Source organism: Muntiacus reevesi, chromosome 10 (genome assembly GCF_963930625.1).
Source record: "Muntiacus reevesi chromosome 10, mMunRee1.1, whole genome shotgun sequence".
NCBI classification, from domain to species: Eukaryota; Metazoa; Chordata; class Mammalia; order Artiodactyla; family Cervidae; genus Muntiacus; species Muntiacus reevesi.
In genome coordinates, this window is record NC_089258.1 from 29809717 (window position 1) to 29830697 (window position 20981).

General features: G+C 47.3%; 1 protein-coding gene across 10 annotated transcripts in view; it reads right to left on the reverse strand.

The window, feature by feature from the left end:
* Window positions 1–20981, reverse strand: part of EPB41L4B (erythrocyte membrane protein band 4.1 like 4B) — a 140813-nt gene that overhangs the window by 73102 nt on the left and 46730 nt on the right. For 9 of the 10 annotated variants that reach the window (XM_065946956.1, XM_065946960.1, XM_065946953.1 and 6 more), the window contains exons 3-13: window positions 18239–18281; window positions 17324–17402; window positions 15324–15368; window positions 13449–13501; window positions 9188–9308; window positions 7807–7894; window positions 7561–7649; window positions 7195–7264; window positions 6935–7104; window positions 4826–4935; window positions 2496–2526 (exon numbers count right to left, since the gene is read on the reverse strand). In XM_065946956.1, the coding sequence (XP_065803028.1) occupies window positions 2496–2526; window positions 4826–4935; window positions 6935–7104; window positions 7195–7264; window positions 7561–7649; window positions 7807–7894; window positions 9188–9308; window positions 13449–13501; window positions 15324–15368; window positions 17324–17402; window positions 18239–18281 (899 nt within the window). The remainder of the gene's footprint in view (window positions 1–2495; window positions 2527–4825; window positions 4936–6934; window positions 7105–7194; window positions 7265–7560; window positions 7650–7806; window positions 7895–9187; window positions 9309–13448; window positions 13502–15323; window positions 15369–17323; window positions 17403–18238; window positions 18282–20981) is intronic. The other variant, XM_065946957.1, reaches the window with a different exon arrangement.

The following is a 20981-nucleotide window of genomic DNA, read 5'->3' on the forward strand; positions in this document are numbered from 1 at the left end:
CAAAATCTCCAGGTCTGTACCCTTTCTGCTAAGCCACCCTGGCTCTCTGAGAACCTGAGGAAAGGTTCTGGGCTCCTCATGCATGATCCTTTGTTGATGGAATCTGAAGTCTAACCGCTCTGGTCAGAAGTATGGACAGAGATAGCTGGTGCAAAACACAACGCTTGGCCAGAGAAACCACAAACCAACCCAAGTACAGCCATCGGGCTACACCACTAGGGCGGCATGTTCGAAATCAACGTTTCTCCAGCAATGAGAAGGAAACCCATCATGGTTACGAGTCTTGCTTGAGGTCCAAGTAGTCCTGCGTTCCAGTTTCCAGAGGGGGCAGTGCAGAGCGCCAGGCTCTGGGCCAGATTCACCCCCTGCTGCCCTTCCCCAGGAGGACTAAGTGTCTGCAAGATGCCGTACTCCTGGCATTACCTCGGCCCTCAGAGCACAATTGTATCCCCAGCTCCCACAGCACTGCTCTCCACCCCAGGATCCCACAGGCTGTGAAGAGCAATTGAACAGCTGCGAACAGTGGTTATTAGCTCATTTGTTCCTAAAGGGTATGTTTACTGGGGTTGGTTTTTTCCCTCGGTGGAGTGTTTTTTTTTTTTTTAGCTTGTTGTAGCTCCCGATATATATAATCTCTACTAGATGCTATGAGGAAAATGTAATTTTATTAGGGAAAAACAAACAAACAAAACAATCACTTCCTGAGTGAGCAAAGGAAAGAAACCTAAGTCACAAGCCCCTGAGAATGAAAAGCAAGACACACACTGCCCACGCCAGGGATCCTGGAAACACGGCAAGCTTGTGGGCCTAAACTAACCCACGTGGGATCTCTGAGCTCCCCTCTTATTCTCGAGGTCCAAGCCGGGTGTGGAGTAGTTCAACAGGCCCCTCGGGGCCTTCGTGAGATGCTGGGAACTGAACCCAGATACAGGAGTCAAACACCTGCCACCCAGCCGAACGAACGGCACTGCAAGCAGCGTGTGCAATCAGAGATGCAAGGCTGAGTTTCCAGCTGGGTTAACACAAGGGCCAGCTACGTTCTCCAGAACCTTGTGGTCCCTGAGGTGTCTTGGGGGCTGCCTGGGGGTGGGGTGGGGTGATGAGCAGCAGGTGCCAGCCCTGCCCTCGGGTCCCAGCTCAGCAGCATCCAGAACATCCCAAACTGGTCTGTTCTCTGTCTTGGAAAACCTTCCATGGCAGGTTTCCCCTAGGGAGCCAAAGCCAGAGGCTAAAGAAGTTTGAGGAACACTTGATCAAGCCTAACCTCTTTGTTTTCAGATGAGAACAAGGAAAGCCCAGAGCTGGCTGGTGCTCCGCTGGGGCTGGGCGAGAGGACTCCCAACCTCTCATCACCAGCCCGCTCCTCCGCACGCGCCGCCAACTGCTCAGGGTGCAGAGCGCCCCAGAGCTGCGGCGACCTCAAAGACCACCCTCTGCGGCAGCCTGAGCCCTATGCCTGGGATGGCCAGAGGCTACCTAAATACAGGACCACCAGTGGCTGGAGCTTGGACCCAGGGGCTGAAACAATTATAGTCTGCGGTTCTCTAGCGTAATAGCTGTCTACCAAGATCAAAACTCACGTAAGAAAGCAGTTGTTTCGGGGAGAGAAAGGTACATACCAGGTGGGACAGACCTGGGACCTAGACCCCCCTGGGAGCTTTTAAAACCACAGATGCCCGGGTCCCCACGCCCAGAGACTGATTTGATTAGCCTGGGGTGCGGCCTGGCTGAGGCTGTCACAGCTCAGCACGTGATTTCCATGTACAGGAAAGATGCAGGTCACCTGTGCGTTGGGGACGGGGCGGCAAACCACGCCCCACGGGCCAAACCTGGCCCACCTGCTTTAGTGAGTCAAGCTGAATCGGAACACAGTCCCGGTCGTTCAGTGATGTACTGTCTGTGTTGCTTGCGTGCCCTAAGGACAGAGCATGTCTGTGGTCCTGAGACACGGCAGAGCCCACAACATCTAAAATATTTACTACCTGGCACTTTACAGAAAAAGTTTGCTGACGCCTGTGCTAAAGTTTCAGTCTCAAGTCGAGTTCTCTTCCTGCAGGAATGTCACTGGGTGTCTGGTAAAGGTCTTCCACGTGGTCTGACATAAAACCCACGTCACTGAGCGAACCCAGCTTTTCTCTGGGAGCTTCGGCTTTTCCACAGCCTGGCCCCTCTTTCCCACCACCGCCTGCAGAGCCGTTAGCACACCCTGTCCTACACATGCCGGTCACCTTCGTCACCACTGTTACAATACCCAGGGCACAAAGCCACTCAAGCAAAGCAGCTGTGCTTTTCAAAGTAACAAACCATCGTGGAACGTTCTATTGTGTACTTGTTGAAAGCCAGGTGGACCATATAGCCTGGCAGCAGATAAAGGGAGTAGGGGGTGGGGTCCATCAAGCGCCTCACTTCATGATTTAATTGTATTAACCGTCACCACTGCAAATAAATACAACAATTCGACAGCAGAGCTGTCCCCAGACTCTGCGAGCACTTACCAGAACTGAGCTGCTATCACTGGGTTACTTGCTTTAAAGGAAAAACAGAAAAATAAGACATTTTAGAGGGCTTGACCACTTTTTGCCATTTGGACCACTTTTTACCAACGACTGGGGAAGAGACTTCCATGATCTCAAGAGCAGTCCCGATCCCAGAAGGCAGACTCTTCAACCTGGTTACTTCTCCTTTCTGGAGGAAACATAAATCACCTTCTTGCTGGGCCCCACCCTCTGATTCACTCGGAAAATGATCACTGAGCCAGTTCTCAGGACCAGGAGCCCTAGGACGCAGAGACGAGACAGCCCCTGCTCTCAAGGAGCTTATAGTCTTCATATAGACAGAGATTGCATCAGGAGACACTACAAGCTGAAATACAAGCATGAGCCTGTGCGGCGGAGCTCAGGGCAGACGCCTGCAACCCGATTCAGGTGTGAGTCTGCAGAAGGATCATGGACAGAGGTAGACCTTGTGTAGCTAGACTCCATTTTGTTTTGTGAAAACTGGAGAACGGAAAATCATTACATGTTTCCCGAAGAGGCCAGAACTCTGGCTGGAGAAAATGTCAGGAAACTAAAGGAGGCAAAGAGGTTGGAGACCAGGAAGGGAAGTGGAGGAGAAGCACAGAACGATGGAGTCAAGGCCCCTCCCCACTGCAGCAGCCACGGCCTTTGTGTCTGCACGCCTCCAGGGGCTGCGGACTCACTCCCTAAAGAGGGAGCGCTGTCTCTGGCTGGCCACATCAGAAAGTTCTTCCTTATACCGGAGTATTTCTGGGCAACTTTAGACCAGTTGGCTATGAGCACAGTGCTCGCCAGGGAGGTGAACACAGCTCTTGGGACAGAGCGTGCTCTCATCTCTCTCTCCACCCCATCACCTGTCACTCCCACTTCCTGCAATCAGTCACCCTTCACGGATCTGCCACCCTCCCTGGACACACCCCCACCCTCTCAACCTCTGGCCTTTCTTGAAAGTGAGGCCACATTCCCTAAGTTCTGGGCATTCTTCCCCCAGAGAAGCAGCCAAGAATGGCTTTAGAGAGTTTCTGGTCACTATACTACTGCACCGTTGGTTTACAAAGAAGGAAACAGAGGGGAACACAAGGTTAAAGATTCTAGAATGGGAAGGCAGAGGCGCCAGGTCCCACAAAGGCCCTGCATTATACAAGAAAAACATATGGAATGGCCACTATACTGATATCCAAGCAGGGAACAAGGGAGGGGTAGGGAGAGTGCAAAGGTCCTGCTATAAAAGAACAAGCATCTTAGTGCTAAACTCGATGTCCTGAATGAAGGAGCAAGCAAGTGTGGACACAGGAGAGCTAGGCTTTGGGACTGTAAACAATCCTGGACTGCTCATCTCCTGACTGCACCTGTATGGGGTACTAGGGCCCAGACACGTGCGAGGCCACAGTAGGAAATGACAGACGAAGCTCAGGAAGGCAGGGGTTGGGCCCACATCCGGGGTCTGGCTAAATTCAAGGGCAGGGAGTGTCTGGATTGACGGTGGGCCCGAGTCCAGTATTTAAGGGTTCTGGTTCTCCTCTTACATAGTCAGAATTCTGGTTAGCACGAGACTGATGTCCCCACTTGAAACTGGAAGATGGAAGACAGGATTTCCCTGGTGGTCCAGTGGTTAAGAATCGGCCTGCCAACGCGGGGACATGGGTTTGATCCCTGGTCTGGGAAGATTCCACATGCTACGCAACTAAGTCTGTGTGCCACAGCTACTGAAGCCCATGTGTCCCAGAGCCCTGCTTCACAAGAGCAACGAGAAGCCCACCCACTGGGCTCAGGGCCCACCATCAATCCAGACACTCCCTTCCCTTGAATTTAGCCAACTACAGAGTAGCCCCCATGTGCTGTAACTAGAGAAAGCGCGGGCACAGCAATGAAGGCCCAGCACAGCCAAAAATAAGTAAAATAAATTTAAACTGAAAAAACCACCACCGAAAAACCCAAACAAAGAAAAAACTAAACTGGAACATGGAGGAGAGACAGGGACTGTTTTTCCCATCTTCCACAGGCAAGAAACAAGTTTACCTATGACATCTCTGAGGTCCCAGGTCCCAAAGAAGCAAACAGGCACAAGAAAGGAAATACAGAAAAGGGAGAGAAGGAGATGAACATACCCAATGGGAAAGACTAAAGACAGATGGATGGTGAGAGTAGCTTGATTCCCACCAAGAGAATCCCACTGGGGTTTTGTTGAAAGATTCACAGTGACAGAGAACAATAAACAGTTCCTCCAAAAACTGCTTCACCAAACTCCTTGGGGCTTAACCAACTAAACCACGGCATAAAATTCCAAAACAGAATGCAAATCACACCACCTTTGAACGTCGAATGTCTTCGGGATGGATAGCGTTTACTAGGCTTCCTCTCGAAGGTGCTGGTTCTTCGTAACCTGGCGCCATGGGTCGCTTGATATTCCGTCCGCCCACTGGAAAGCAAACATTCACAGCATGCTACCAAAATCGCAATGTCGGTTCAGTATATGTACTTGGAAGTGAATTTTTATTTTCAAGAGCTCCAGTGTAAATTTCAACTTATCTCGAACTCGTTTGGTAAAGACACACACTAAATTTAGCTTTCTGTTTGGAAATAAAATCGCCATTGCCAAATCCAGGCTGTATTCCATTTCTACCAAAGGACAAACCTGCAATTTAGGGACCAGCCACTTGACTGCACAAACCAAGGAGGTCCAAGTTATCTGGAACCTTTGAGTAAAAGAACACCAAATCACACATAAAATAACCTTCCATAAAACATATTAGGTAGACGTTTAACTCTTTTAAAAGGCTGTTATCAATGACCACTTAAACTAAACCATGGTTTCCTTGCTATGCCCAAGAAAACACTGCTGCTTTCAGCAAGGCTCTCAATCACCCTGACGCCCAGCTACAGCTTCCAGGCGGCAATGCTGTCTTTGTCTGATCTATCACTGCCTCATTCCAGACACCCTCAGTTTGCAATTCATCACCTGGAAGGAGGCACTTGCCACCTGCTCTGCCTCCCAGGGGCAAGCTCATCTCCAAACTCCCTTCCATCTCATGCTTCCCTTTAAAGAGCACAAGGGAACCTGGGCGAGGCCAAGTCCCACGGGAGCGTCCTCCGGGGATGGAAGCGTGTCTGGGCAACTCCTACAGTCCCCTGCTCATTTCAACAAGAGTAGACTTCAGAACACCACGCAATGTCTCTGCCAGGCTTTGCGATCATGACATCTCCAACCCCCCACAGGACCCCTGATTCGAGTCTTTCTCAGAAAGGACTTGGTCCCCCTCCTCCCCTCTGCAGCATTTAAAAATATGTTCAAACAAAGTAATTCTTTAAACACAAGTGCACGGCCATTTCTGTGCACAGCCGAAGAATCTGAAATGAACAAATCCTCTGGTATTTTAAATAGAGTTCAAGGACATGACACGTGTGGGAAGAGGTTATGAAACCATGTGAAGTTTCAGATCTAGTAACAGGAATTCTCAGATCTATAAACAGGCCTCAGAAATCAACCCTGGGAGTGTATTTAAAATGGACATTCTCAGGTTTTATTCATACAGGCACATGCGTGCAGCCACTGACTCTAATTAGGAAAGTCTTAGCTGGGGTCCTAAATCTTCATTTTTAAGAAACACCCAGGGAGTCCTCGTGCACTTTAAGAGACATGGTCTTAGAATCATGAGTAAAAACATATCAGAATAAATTCTCTTTCTCCAGAGTCTTTTCAAATCCTCCTGAGCCCGTCTGGGTCATTCACACACCCGGTGACATCCGCCCTTATTCCTAACTGTCACCAAATACCTTGATGTTAGCATGTGACAGGCCATAAAGTAGTGGTTAAAATATAAGACAAAGGACCCCGACCTCCTGGGGTTGAGGCTCAGCGCCAGCACTGACGGACGGTGGCTTTGAGCGGACTATCCACACCCCGGCACTAGTTCCCTTATTTGCAAAATGGGCATAATCTGAGGACCCATCTATTAGGGCCACAGGGAGGATTCACCAGTTGGCACGTGAAAAGCTCCAGAGATGGATGGTTGATAGAGCTTTCTGAAATGATGCTCGTGTTCTACATACAAGGGCACCGCCCAGAGAGGCAGCCACCGGCTTTCATTTGCACTGGGCTCCTGAAGCCTGGCGAGTGAGACCAAGGAACCACATTTTAGAATGCATTTAACATTAATTAATCTAAACAGCCACCTGTAGCTCGTGTCTACTGTATTAGCACGGTTCCAGCTGAATGTCAATGGCTAAGCATTTTGTGATGATTAGTCTCATCTTATCAAGCAGGATAGGGAGGCTGAAAGAGCTCAGATGTTAAGAAAGAAGCGGGAGCGTGAGGTCCAATGCAAGGCCCCGAATGCACATCCACGGCTCCTTTTCCCCAGAACGTCCCCGCCGTCCTCCTTCGGGGCTCGGGATCGAGCGGTAAAAATGGCGCCTACCTGAACCGGAAGCGCGAGCCCAGCCGGATGAAGTCCGACCTGCTGGACTTGCCGTTTCCCGGCGTCCGCAGCCGGAAGAAGGCGTGATGCTCCACGGCGCACTTCCACAGGTGCTTGCAGGTCCGGGCGCTGTCCAGGCGGAACACGAACGTGTGCTCCTGCTCCCGGCCCTCGGAGGAGAGGCGTGAGTTCCGGGTTACGCGGGTAACACCGACGCAGGCTCACTTCCGGCGGAGAGGAGGGACGGGGGCAAGGCTTACCTGGTCATCATCCTCCACCACCACCAGCGTCAATTTGCTCTTTTTAAAATCCATCTTGGTAATCTTCGGCCTGGCCAGAGAGAAAGCATTTTAAAAGCGCAGTCTGCGGGAGCAGCCATCTACACATTACACAGCCCTTTCCTTTCTACCGGTTACGCTTCGATTTGCTTAAGAAATCATTCATTCAGGTAAGTGTGATTATTCAGAAGCGCCACTTCCATTGTCAGACACCCACACACGCAAGAGTCTGTGTGTTTTTAAAACGAATCTGGGTGTTGCCAGCATCCCTCGATCATCATCCCTCACATAGAATTCCACCACAAAAGAGGAAAAAGACATTTTTAATATAGGACAAAACTAAATTACCAAAAGAATAAGCCTATTTTGTTAGCTCCTTCAAAGATTAATATGCCTGTCGGGGTCAGTCCAAGAGAATATTCACAGCCATCTCTTCCCTACAAACAAACGAAGGCACAGTCGGTAGAAGGTTCTAACAGGTGGTCACAGAGCAGAATGCAAAACAGTTCTTCACCGCGTTACTTTGTTTTCACATTGTTTCCACATTTTTCCCATCACGGGGAACCCCGGTTACTTAAATGGCACAGTTCTTACCCTGACAACGTGCATGTCTACCCCATACATTTCCAGCCACTTCGCTTTATTCAGATAGGAGAGTTCCGCCTGGGCAGGGCTCTTTCCCCTTAGAAAAACCAACAAGACACGTGTGAACTGCCATGTGGACACGCACAGGAGTCCGCAGGACATGGCCACTCTAAGGGTGCTTGGGGCAATTAAAGGGACGGGGGGTACCGTCTACATTAACATGACACAACCTCCGAGGACAGACTGCTAACAGAAAGACGACACAGCAGGGCTTACAACATGAAGGCTTGAGGAAGCACTTGTGTGTGTAGATACGTGCACGTGTGTGCAAAGGAGAAAGGCTGAGTATATATAGCAGACTGCTCAGAGCGTCCTCCTGCAGGGCAGAGGGTGGGGTGGGGCATGTGGGGAGTGAGGTATGGCAAGATTCTATATCCACATGTTTCCACGTTGTTTCAGTGGGATTCAAGAATGTGCTGAGGTCACATGCCATTTTCAAGAGTCAGAATGGCTCAAACACCTTGAGCCCATACTGTTTCTGAGTCCAGAAGTGACTCGGCATGGGCAGTGTTTGGGGAAGATGGGCGGACAGTAGGAGAGGCAGCAGGCCTGTTCTCCAGGCATAAAACTGCCAGGCTAGGGTGACCGAGGGGGGGAAAGGGGACAAAGCAAAGGATAAATGACAGGGCTGGATTTAGCTGTGCTGACCACGTGTCCTGAAATGTAACTCTGTACAACACACGGTCTCAAATATGAGTGTCCCCGTAAGGGACCACGGGACACATTTCTATAGGATTTGGCCTTGAAGTTCAGGCCATGCACACAGCCCCTGGTATGCAGACTGGCTGGATCCAGGCGGCACCCCCTGTCTTGTTCAGGAGGCTGGGAAAGCGGCCCTGGCTATTCGATGAGCAAATGAGGACCAGGTCCTGCATTTCTGAGAGGACCCGGAATGTGGTTTGGTTTTTACTGCACTGCTCTGGAGAGAGAGACATCCTGGGGCCTTTGGAAAAGCAGGGCTGAAGTGTAGGAGAGAAAGCAGTGAAGAGCTGGAGCTGTAATTTCAGTCATCAGCAGAGCCGCTCCACCAGCAGATGAAGAGTCTGACCAACGTTTGTTAGTCACTCAGTCGTGTCTGACTCTCTGTGACCCCATGCACTGTAGCCCGCCAGGTTCAGGCTCCTCTGTCCAGTGGGATTCTTCAGGCAAGAATACTGGAGTGGGTTGCCATTCCCTTCTCCAGGGGATCTTCCTGAACCAGGGATTGAACCTGGACGTCCAAATTGCAGGCAGATTCTTTACTGTCTGAGCTATCAGGGAAGCCCTCTGACCAGTGCTTACACGTGACCAAATGCATACATTGGAATGCTAGATGGTAGCATCAAGGTACCTGCATTCTTTCCATCTCTGGAAGATATCAAATTCCATCGCTTCTGTCTGATTTGGAATGAACCGAAACTCAGACACAAGCTCTGGTGTGTGTTCTGGAAGCTCGCACTCCCCAAGCTCGGCTGCAGGTTTCATAAAAGGGAGAAAACATAAGACAGTGAATGCTTCTGGTTATTGCAGCGGCAAGTCCAAAGGCGCTCTGCCCGGCTGTAAACAGCACAGGTACCCCCTCAGGTATAACTAAGGCCCTCCTTTCAGGAGGACTTAACTCGCACTCGGTCCCCACAGGTACAATTAGAATCCCCTCCAATCACTCCAATGTGCTCCCCACTGGGCCATACACCATCATCTCGATTATGACTGTCTCTCTCCCGACTACTTCTCCTGCCCAAGGAGGCCCTGATTACATTACCCCCACCATTGTAATGCCTAAATTTGAAATAAAAGGCAACTGCAGGGAATGGGGACCTGCCCAGAAACATCCATGTAACAAGGCTCTCGTTAAGGGTGGGTCTGAGCAGCACACCAGAGTCTGCAGTACTGGAGAGGACCAATCAAGAATTCAGTACAGGCAGAATCGGGTGTTGGGGTGGGGGGAATGTCAGGAGGGAGAGGGAAGGCGTGAGGAGGGAGGGAAGAGGGGGTGGGAGGGCTGTGGGAGCAACTGCGGCAACTCAGGCAGAACCTGGGAGGGAGGCGGCTGTGTAGAAAGGAGCAACAGCCACGTGGGCGAGCCCAAGCAAAAAGCCCAAAGCCACCCCCACAGAATGCAGGGCCGGAGGACGCAGGAGGCCCATTCCTCCTAGACCTGAATGAGAAAATCTCTCTCCACTCCCCCAACCCTCGCAGGACAGGAGGCAGAGCCCAGAGGGAAAAGGAATCCCCCAGAGGTCCCTCTGCTCCCTTTCTGCGATTACCTCTGGTATCTGGCTAATACAAAGTGTGGTCTGCAGACCAGCAGTGTGGGCATCACCTGGGAGCTTGCTCACCATGCAGAATCTCAGGCCCCACGGAGGACCTGCAAGAGCAAACCCGCCTCCCACCAGACACCCAGGAGGGTGGGGCACATGTGACCTGGAAAAGCCTGGATCTACAATAGGGCTTTTCTAACAAATATGCATCAGAATTGCCTGGAGGAGTTGTTAAAACACCCATAGCTGGCCCCCACCCCCAGAGGTTCTGAAACCACAACAGGGCTTTTCTAACAAATACGCATCAGAATTGCCTGGAGGAGTTGTTAAAACACCCATAGCTGGCCCCCACCCCCAGAGGTTCTGAATCCATAGGTCTGGAATAAGGCCTGAAACCCTGCATTTCTCTTTTTAAATTTATTTATTTTTAACTGGAGGATAATTGCTTTACAATGTTGAATTGGTTTCTGCCATAGAACAACAAGAATCAGTCATAGGTATACATATGTCCCCTCCTTCTTGAACCTCTCACCCACCTCCCACCCTGAAAACCTGCATTTCTAACAAGCTCCCAGGTGATTCTGATGGAGCTGATGCAGTATGTTCCCAGGGAACATACTTTGAGAACCACTGCTTAACACAGAATCCCACCAACAAGCCAGCGCATGACCGAATACCCCGGGTTGACAGCAACCCTTAATGTACACAGGAACCCTTTCCACTGGCTTCTGAGCCCCAATCCCAGTGCCCACCTTTTCGGAAAGGGACTCCTGTAGGCTTGCAGAAGAGGATGAAATGTCCCTGTCCACCCAGAGGAAGCAAGGAGGGCTGGTGTGAGGACTGCATGAGACAGCCTCTGACATTGGGCGGGGAATTCAGGGCTATCTCCTTGCCTGACCACAGCCCCTCAAATCTGCAGCTCTTAGCTGGACGGCACCCCTAAGACCACCAGAGGTCTGGATCAGGGTATGCAGCTGCTGGGGACCCTGGGCAGAGCCACAAGTGATGCTTCTGCTCTGGACATATTTGCCCAGAAAAGGGGAGGGCTGGGCTTCCAAGGCTGGGGGCTGCAACTGATCTCTGACCTAGATGTTACCCTGAAGCTGCAGACCCAGCAAGGTAAGAAGGGCGGGCCTGGAAAGACGTCTCCCTTGATATGAACCACCCTGCAACATGGGCCAAAGCGAGCCATGCGTCTGCTGGGGTGTCTGCACGGGACTTGATTAACTGTGCCCCGACACCATCAAGCACAGGAGGGAGAGGCCAATGACAAGGTTCCCGTGAGACCAGGCGAGGGGGCTAGTGTCCCTCCTTATCATTAGGGGGACTAACACAGGCCTGAAGGACACCCATCCTGAGGAAGCATGCTGCCTGCCTTTCCAAGAACCTGCCAGCAAGAGCACACGTCGCTTAGCCGTGGTGGGGGATGGGGGGTGTGGAAGAAATAGCTCAGAGGCAGGAGGGCTTGACCCCCGCTTGACCTGTGTGACCTGGGTAAAGTCTCCTAACTGCCTGGGTCTCTAATGCCTTATCCACACACCTGAAACTTACAAAGCAGGGACACACCACAAACGACTACATTTTCCCTCCTCCTTTTTCTTTGTACCTGAATTAATTTTCAAATCAACCATAAAATTCGTTCTCAAAAGGGCAGAGCCTCCAAGCAGGGCCACCACATCAATGGAGGCACTGATTCAAGGACAACTGTGGCAAGACACGTGTTCACGGCTCCAGCGTGAGAGGAAACACCTTTCCTTTCAGTTTTCAAATGCACAGAGGCTCTCGAGAAATTTCACAGTCCTTGGGGAGCTCTTCAAGTCCGTTCTGCACTTACTGATCACCTACAGTAAGCCGAGTCCCCATTCAAGAATAAGAACTAAAGGTGACTAAAGAAGTGAACTATCAGGGAATGGGAGTAATCTGGTCATTAAAAACCAACTTTATGAGTATAAACATGATGAAATCTATGTATTAAAATTACCAAGTAGAAAACCATACAAAAAAATCTGTATACGACTATGACCAGAACTACATTTTCAAAACTCAAAACACATAGACAGAAACTCTGCTTGTCTGTGAGTAGGATGGTGGCTTCCTTCCTTCCTTCTACTTGTCTTTTGTCCTGATATTCTGTAATAAGCCTGTACTGATTTTATAATTTGAAAAGACTTAGATCAAGTTTTTAAAACTTGGTAAATACAAAAGTCGGAAGCCAAATCTTATTCCGATGTTTAAAAAGAATTAGAAATTATGAATGAAAACATCATAATTCATTATCCCATAGAAGTCAAAGAGCACACTGGTCAAAGAGTTCACAGCATATGTCTGTCTGATGTGCTAACGAAATTCCTTATGTGCAGCTACACATTAGTATCCTCTTAATTAGCGCTGGAGACTTTAATGAGCGTTTCTTGTGCATCTTAAACTGAAGTCCACCAATGCATCAAACAGACGGAATGGTCAACACTGAAAGTCAGGCAGGCAGCCCTCTTAGCCATCTGTTCCCACCCACATGCTGATGGCTCCCCTGTCCGCGCTTCCAGCCTGACCTCTCTCGTGGAGCCTGATCTGCACTGACTCAAGAAGCTTCCAGAGGCCCCACTGGCCCCTCTGAGCCAAGAGACGGCACGGATGTCCCGCCATGGAGCCCAACTCTTAGTCTAGCCATTCGCTGTTACATCACCCATTCTCAGCAAAAGCCTAGCAGTCATCTCTGACTCCTCTTTCAACGCTGAAGCCTAATGACTGGGTCCTTCTCCTTATATTACTGATGTGGTCTGGGGTGTGTGTGTTTACCCCAGCCTTGGTCAGTTTGGTTTTATTACAGCTACATCTCACTACCCCCCCAGCCCCAGTCTTGGTCTTGTTCCTGTCCCTTCTCCCCATCATAACCACTGTGGCCTTTCTAAAATGCACATCTGATGGGGCCTGCCTCCTTCTTCAAAGGCACCACTGCTGACAGCATCTGGGGTCAAGGTCATCCACAGATTTTTGAACTTGGCCCTCTGACATTGCTCAATTGCTGGTGCCTCTGTGTACTTTTTTCTTTGTGCCTAGGTTCCTCTGCTCATCCCCATCTACCCTTCCTCCCGTGGGCCTGCCACTTCCCAGCCTCCTGCAGGCAGGTCTCTCTTGCTGAAGGAACCACACTCTGCTATATATGTGCGCACGGAGTATGTGATCCCGCCTTGTGGTCCTCAGGGGACCGGAAGCTACTTGGGGATGGAGACTGTATCATGTTCATTTATACCCCCAAAGCAGAGCCCTGTGCCTGCTACATAGTAGACCCTCATTTGTTGAAAGGAAAAGCAATAACTTTAAAATGCTAATTACCACTAAGGAGTAATGTACCTTGTAGGCAGAGAGCGGCTAATTCCACAGCTGTTTCATATGGGCATTTCAATCTTGGGGAAAAAAAGAAAGAAATTAACTCTAAATATGAACTTTAATATTCATAACTATACAAAATGTCACTAAAACCATTTTTCAGAACGTAGTGATATTTAGATAATGATTTTTGTTCTCTGTGGTTTCTATTTTTGCTGTCTATATTAAAAAATGCAAACAGCCTGACTTACTCTCCCTGTTTCCCAAAGTCAGTTCTCCTCATATGTTAAATTAACCCCATCGAGGTATAGTTTCAACTCTAAGCATAAAGGGCAATTTTCCTGAATCTGGCAAGAATGGGGAAGTTTGGAAAAGAGAATGAAAAGTCCTTCCCTTTGCTTTACTAGTTTTAAACTTATTTTATCTTGATTTGACACCCGCATCTTTTCAAGTTGCCTTAAGTCTTTCTTGAAACAAGGTCCTAGTGTTAGAAATAGACAGACAGACACTATATCTAAGATGGCCAGGAGAGCCAGATATACCCAAGCAATCAAATAACTAAGACACTGCCACAGAGCTCTATTACTACAAATCCGGTGATCCCATTCACACTGAATACACAAATTTTGTTAGAAAAATAATAATGACACACATTGGTATAGCACTTCGCAGTTCTCAAAGCCTTTCACATACGTGTGTTATCCAGCGTGGTCAATGCGTCAAGCGTGTCAACCCTACTATGGGTGTGGCCAGTGCTCCCCACCCTTCACCTCAGAGATGAGGAATGCGTGTGCAAGTGTCCTGCCCACCGTCGGCCAGCTGATAAATTCAGTGCTGGGGCCAGAACACCAGTCTACTGGGAATACGGTAATGTCAGGCTGAGGTGCATGGCAACTGCAAAGTGCTATATGAATCCAAGATGTCGCCATTAATATTTTTCCAGACCAAAGACAATCACTAGGGAAGAGGCTTCTGGTGTGGGAGCATAGTGTGGTGAGAGAGAAATACACAGGCACTTTGATACACACACAATCAAAGACCTGTATCGCACGGCTAAGGCCAATGTATACACTGCACCATCTACTTGTCCTAGAGTGTACCTTCCCTAGGATTCCTGTAGCACAGATTCTACGGAGAATTTGCAGATTCAGAAATCACATTTTAAATCACCTTCAGGCTATATGCAAAATCAAAATGTATTCTTGTCAAGAGCAGGTACTGCTTTTTAGATTCAGTGGGGCTTAGTTTTTCTTGTAGCAGAAAACAGTCAATATGTCTGGTGGAAAATGACACAGCTGTAAAAGTTATGACTGCTGAAATCACGTATCCTTAAAATACATGCACTGCCTGTAAAATCAGTCACTTCAGTGCCAATGCTTGTCGCGCTCAACATTGTATAGCCAGAGGCCTAGGACTTAGAAACCATTTTTAAGAGAGGAAAAGGAAATGAGATGAGACATCTAAACCTCTTTCTCGTAGAATCAGAACATAACCTCTTTACATAAATGCAGATGGTGATGAGCGAGACTTTCAGATGATCCAAATACTTGTAAGTGTATACATACTAATAAAGTATCTTGCTTGCAAACACAACAAAAGCCATTACGAATGGAGCAATGATGTGACCAGGGAGAGAATAACTCCCAAAAACACATCACTGAAGATATCAAATGCTCTTGGAAATGCTTCAAGCCATAAAGGATTTATTTAACATAAGATGTTGATGACAGTGATGCAAGTATTAGACTCATTTTACAATGCCTGGTGTACTTTTTTTTTGAATTCTGAAAGGGGAACAAGGGTAAAGAGTTAAAAAAAAACACACACACACACAATGAGTTATTTAGAAAATATACTATGATCTATCTTGAGTTAAGGGTTAGAAAAAAACATACTTACTTTCCTGAAAGAATGTCATGCCTGAGTTGTAAAACAAACAGGTACCTGACAAACATATACAGAAGTCAACCGAGTGTCACCGTCCCCAGCCACTTCCAACCCCAGCTTCCCATCCCTGCTCCCACCCCCACGCGGGCCGGAAGCCTGCACTGTAACAAGGGAGTCCAGGTCAGATGAGAACCTGGGTGGAAGCATCTCCTCCTGCCCCAGGAAGGCATTCCAGAACCTAGCTAGGAAGGTGCATGCATGTAGGAAATTTGCAAGATACTTGGAGGATGGAACATGGAAAGCTGCACGGTCCAATGACGCCTCCTCAATGCCCGTGGGCCTCCAGGAGACAGACAGACAGACAGACAGACACAGACACAGACACACACACACACACACACACACACGCGCGCGCGCGTGCGCTAAGAGCTCACACAATCCAACAGAGCTCACACAATCCAACAGGTAGGGTGGAGCCACTGCATCTGACCCTCAGCCAACCCTGCCAGCAGATTTCAGGAAGGATGCAGCTGATTGTTTCAAAGAGTTTGCAGCTGACTGCACTGAGTGACTGCCAGAGGCTTTTTTTCTGCCGAGTTTAACCGCAGACTCTGTCTTCAAGAAACCCAAAAACACATGTGTGCACACACACAGACACATACACACACACAGAGGAACCAGAAATCCTGGAACTGGTCACGGAAGATGGGGAGGAAGGAAGCAAATGACACCAGTGGAGTTCACTGAAGTAAGAGATTAAGTAAGTGTCCTTTTTTACCAGGAGGATGCGGGCATCAGAACCACTTACAGTGCTTTGTAAAAACCAAAGCTGCCCACGCTCCGCTCCACACCTACAGAATGAGAATCTTACACGCAAGAGTGGTCCCCAGGAATGTGATTTGTTCAAAAGCTTCTTGGGTGTTTCTGATTCACAACCCCTGGTTAAGAATCACTGGCTTTGATGACAGCTAGAAGCGGCTCACTTCATACAGGACTCTGAAGAGGAGCCCTAGGATAATGTAATTTGTTTGAACTTTGAACACAGTGCACACAGTCACTCTCTGTGGAATGGATATAAGGTAATGTGGGTGACCCAGACAGGTGGGTGGTGGTGAAGGTTCTAGTATATTCCAGAATATTCCTACTTCTGACAGGCACTCAACTGCCATTAAACTGAGTACCCATATTAAGGAGGAGACAGTACTGATGTGGCCAGAACTTCCAATTCCTATAGGAAATCTTAACTACAGAAGCCCACAGGCCCCTCCTGTGGCGGGGCATGGTGATAAAGTCAGTCATTAAAGTGCTACTTAGGTGGTCACCTCCAAGCCAGTGGCCACAGCCATGGACCACCCATCACCACTGCTGTCCATCACAGACGATGACAAGGGGAGTCTGGGGAATCAAAGGCAACAGGAGACTGAGTCGAGAATCTCACTGACAGCAAGGTGGCTGGAGGGCAAGTCCACATCTAAAATGTTTTTTAAGACTCTTTTGCTTCTGCACTATCTCTGAAGTCTCAGAGGCAGACACAGGCAGGTATACCAAGGAAGAAATGCGATGGGGTGGAAAGACACCATGAAGAAGTGCCAACAAATCTGATCTACAACAATTGAGGGAATGTTTTGCAGAGCTCCTTAAATAAAATGGCAGTTTGGGATGGTGAAACACTCTTCTAATATCTGCCTTCCCTTTTGGTATCTGAGACAAAAAATAAAGTGCCAGAGACCAACTAGCCAATTTACCCGAGGTCCGACAAAACAGAAATGGGACGAGAAGATATACTTTTAAATTTTAATTTACTAAGGAAAGGTCCAATCAAGCAAAGTGGAGGTCTTCAACAGAATACAGAGATAAGCACAGGCAAAGTGTTCATAACTTTTGCTCAGAACACAAAGACAGCAGATGGAAGACGTGGCGAGCCCACAGTCTAGAAGACCTGCCGATTATAACTAAGGCAAGTGCTATGGGGTGGGGTGGGTGGAAGGACCTTCCTTCGCTTCTTTTCCTACCTTGTAAACTCTTCACGAAGGTTGTTCGGTTCTGAAGAATAATATTTAACTCGAAAGTGCAAAACATAAGCAGGTCCAACTAAGCATTTGGAGATGGAAGGTTGAAGATGTTTTTCCCCAAGTTTTGAAGATCACAGAATGGACAAAAGGAAAAACACGTTAAATCTATTAACATATCCACCACACCACTGGAAAATAACAACAGAACATACAAAGCAATCCCAGTTTGGAAAACGAAAATGGACTTTGGTGTTGACAAAAACAGTGTAGTTAGTAATCTCATTCTGGAAGAAAATCCTACTCATCTAGATGACTTACTGAGAGCTAACATTTTACTTTCACCCCTGACTGCCAAGATACCCCAGTGACACTAACTTTTAACAAAATACTAAGTGGGATATAGGAAAGGGACACATAAACAGCCAAGTGTTCTGTAATCTAAAAGTAACTACAGTAAAAATACTTTAAAAGTATTAGATTTTTAAAAACTTACTCATACATAAACCACATTGAAAAAATCTGGTTACCACAACATAAGATTAGAGAGCAGGACCAGATTGTCAAAGATCCCGCCAGCTCTCCCATTCTCTGAATCTACTTCATAACCCACAAGAAAATGAATGTCACAGGTATAAAGTCATGTTTCTGAACATCATATTTTTCAGTCCTCACTGGGGGAAGTGTCTAATTTCAAAAGAGGGCATAGTGTGTTTTTTAACATCTACTAAAAACTCCCATTCAAATTGTAAACTCTTAACATTTAGCCAGTCTTAGGAAATTAAAACATCCTTAGAACTGAATCCATTTGAAAATGCTCCCAAGTTCTAATGAAAATGTAATACTTCAAAACATTGGCAAAGGAGTTCACTCTCTGAAAAAGTAAGTAAGGTAGTAGACTGAATTTTGCTTACTTACTTTTCATCTGCTTTTTTATAGGTTTGGAATGATCCAGCCAGTGCTGAAAGAAAGAAAAAAAAAATTGTTTTTCTTTTAGGAATAGATTCATCAATAAGATTTCACAGTCCCCTGGAGTTACCCTCCCCTATAAATCTTAGTAACTAAAACCAGGGATGGTCTCCCTTGTTGTTCAGCTGGTAGAGAATCTACCTGCAATGCGGGAGACCTGCGTTCAACCCCTGGGTTGGGAAGATCCCCTGGAGAAGGGAAAGGCTACCCATTCCAGTATTCTGGCCTGGAGAATTCCATGGACTGTATAGTCCATGGGGTTGCAAAGAGTCAGACATGACTGAGCGACTTTCACTCACAAAACCAGGGACTGGACCAGATTATGAGCTCTTAGGCAACCTGCTTGGTATAATATAAAAATATCTGTGCTTCATGAAAAGATGTCAACATCATTAATTATTAAAGAAATGCTAATCAAAACTACAATGAGGTACCACTTCATACGGGTCAGAACGGCCATCATCAAAAAGTCTGGAAATAATAAATGGTGGAGAGAATGTGGGAAAAGTGAACGCTCTTACACTGTTGCTGGGAATGCAAACTGGAGCAGCCACTATGGAGGTTTCTTTAAAAACTAAAATAGAACTATCATTTGATCCAGCAATTCTACTCCTGGGTATATATCCAAAAAGCCCCAAAACACACATTCAAAAAGACACATGCACCCCAGTGTTCACAGACAACCCAAGTGCCCATCAACAGATGACTGGTTTAAGAAGGTGTGATATATATACACAATAGACTATTACTCAGTCATAAAAAAGAACGAAATAGTGCCATTTGCAGCGACATGGATGGACCTAGGGATGATCATAATAAGTCAGAGAAAAGACAAATATCATATGCTATCACTTACATGTGACATCTAAAAAATAACAAATGAATCTATATATAAAAAAATGGAAACAGACTCACCAAAAAAAAAAAAAAATTTATGTCTACTAAAAGGGAAAGGGGAGAGGGATAAATTAGGAGTTTGGGATTAAGCTACAGATACAAACTACTACACATAAACTAGATAAGCAACAAGGATTTACTGTTTAGCACAGGGAAATATATTCAATATCTCATAACAAGCTATAACAGAAAATAACCTGAAGAAAATTTATATATAACTGAATCACTTTGCTATACACATGAAACTAACATAATATTATAAATCAACTATACTTCAGTTAAAAAAAAGAAAAAATACCTGTGCTTATGCACATCAAGTTTATTTTTCCTGGGAAGAGTTAGCTTTCCAAAGATGTGCTGAAAATAACCTAAAACCCTTTACCTAATTGATCTATAAAGTCCCTTCAAGTCAGCGGAGCCATCATCAGCCTTTTCCTCCTGAGTTTTCTCAAGATAGAACCAAGTCTCCACTAATCTAGTAACGACAATAGGCCATGCTGCCAGAAGTCTCTGTTCATAGAAGGGGTTTTTTGACTCAGTCCCCCTCAAGTCTAAAATTAACAACCAAAATTCATGACCCTTGAGATGACCCACAATGAAGATGGAAAGGCAGGAAGGAATTTGCCTGAGATAATTCTGCTCCGGTCCATGAAGGTGTTTCAACTTCCTCTAGCTTTCACCAGAAACACCACTTCAGTCTTATCCACCCGAGGAAATGACAAAACCGCTTCCCTCATATAAAAGTTCCTCTGTAACATCCACGTTGTTGGCACTAGTCTCGAGGAGCCTTGGGAGCTTGGCTTCCATGAGAAACAACGTTTACGAGCAGGACACTGAGCCCCTCCAGGCGAACATGTGCCTCGGAGGGCGAGGACCACGCGCTTAGTCATCTCCTAGCTTCCTGTGCCACACGCGGAGCTGGCCACCCAGCAGGCCTTATTAGGTTCTTGAGAAATAAATAAATGGCCAACATACTTTTTTTTAATGGGGTAAAAAGGGACTTTCCTCTCCTTTAAGGAGACTCCGCACATGTGGAACACTGCTGCTAGAACAACAGTTGGAACAACACAGCAGAGGGCGGGTTTCTCAATAGCTGTTCCGAACCGGAGGTCATTCTGCTGACCGTCGAGATACTTTCAGAAGCAATCTAAAGCCTGCACATTCTAATAATGAAAACGGGAGGGACCAAGTGAGTACCGTGTACGCCACCCCTCACCAAAGAGCCCACCACGAGACTCTGTGGGAGGAGAGGGACACGGCAACACAAAAGCAAGTAAGAGACGCATTCTAACACAAGAAGCTGTGAGCGGTGCACTGGGAGACGAGGGCTTTGTCATCCCTGCTCCCGGCGAGGCGACCGAGTGATGAAAGCCCCAGATCCCCACAGCTGGATGCCGATCGCAAAGGCTTGAGCACGGGGTGCTTCATCTCATTGTTAATAGCTCTGAATGACGAATGACCTAAATGCCCATCAACAAAGACATATTAAAAAATGACTCCTCCATGTAGTGAAATACTATTCAGCCTTTACAATTGATTTAGGCCTAAATTTATTGATGTGGCAAGAGATCCATAGCACAATGTGAGATGGAGGGCTGGGGGAAGCAGGTAGGATCCCTTTATAGAAAAGTATTATTTCCTATCAACATGTCCAGAAGAATTTATAGAGGTTATTTCTGAATGTGGGACTGTGAATGACGTCTGCGTATTTTCTTTTTCACTTTTCTGCGCAGCTTCTTCCTTTTAATGAGAACATTATTTTCACAGCGGAGGGTGTGGTGGGGTGGGCCTGCCA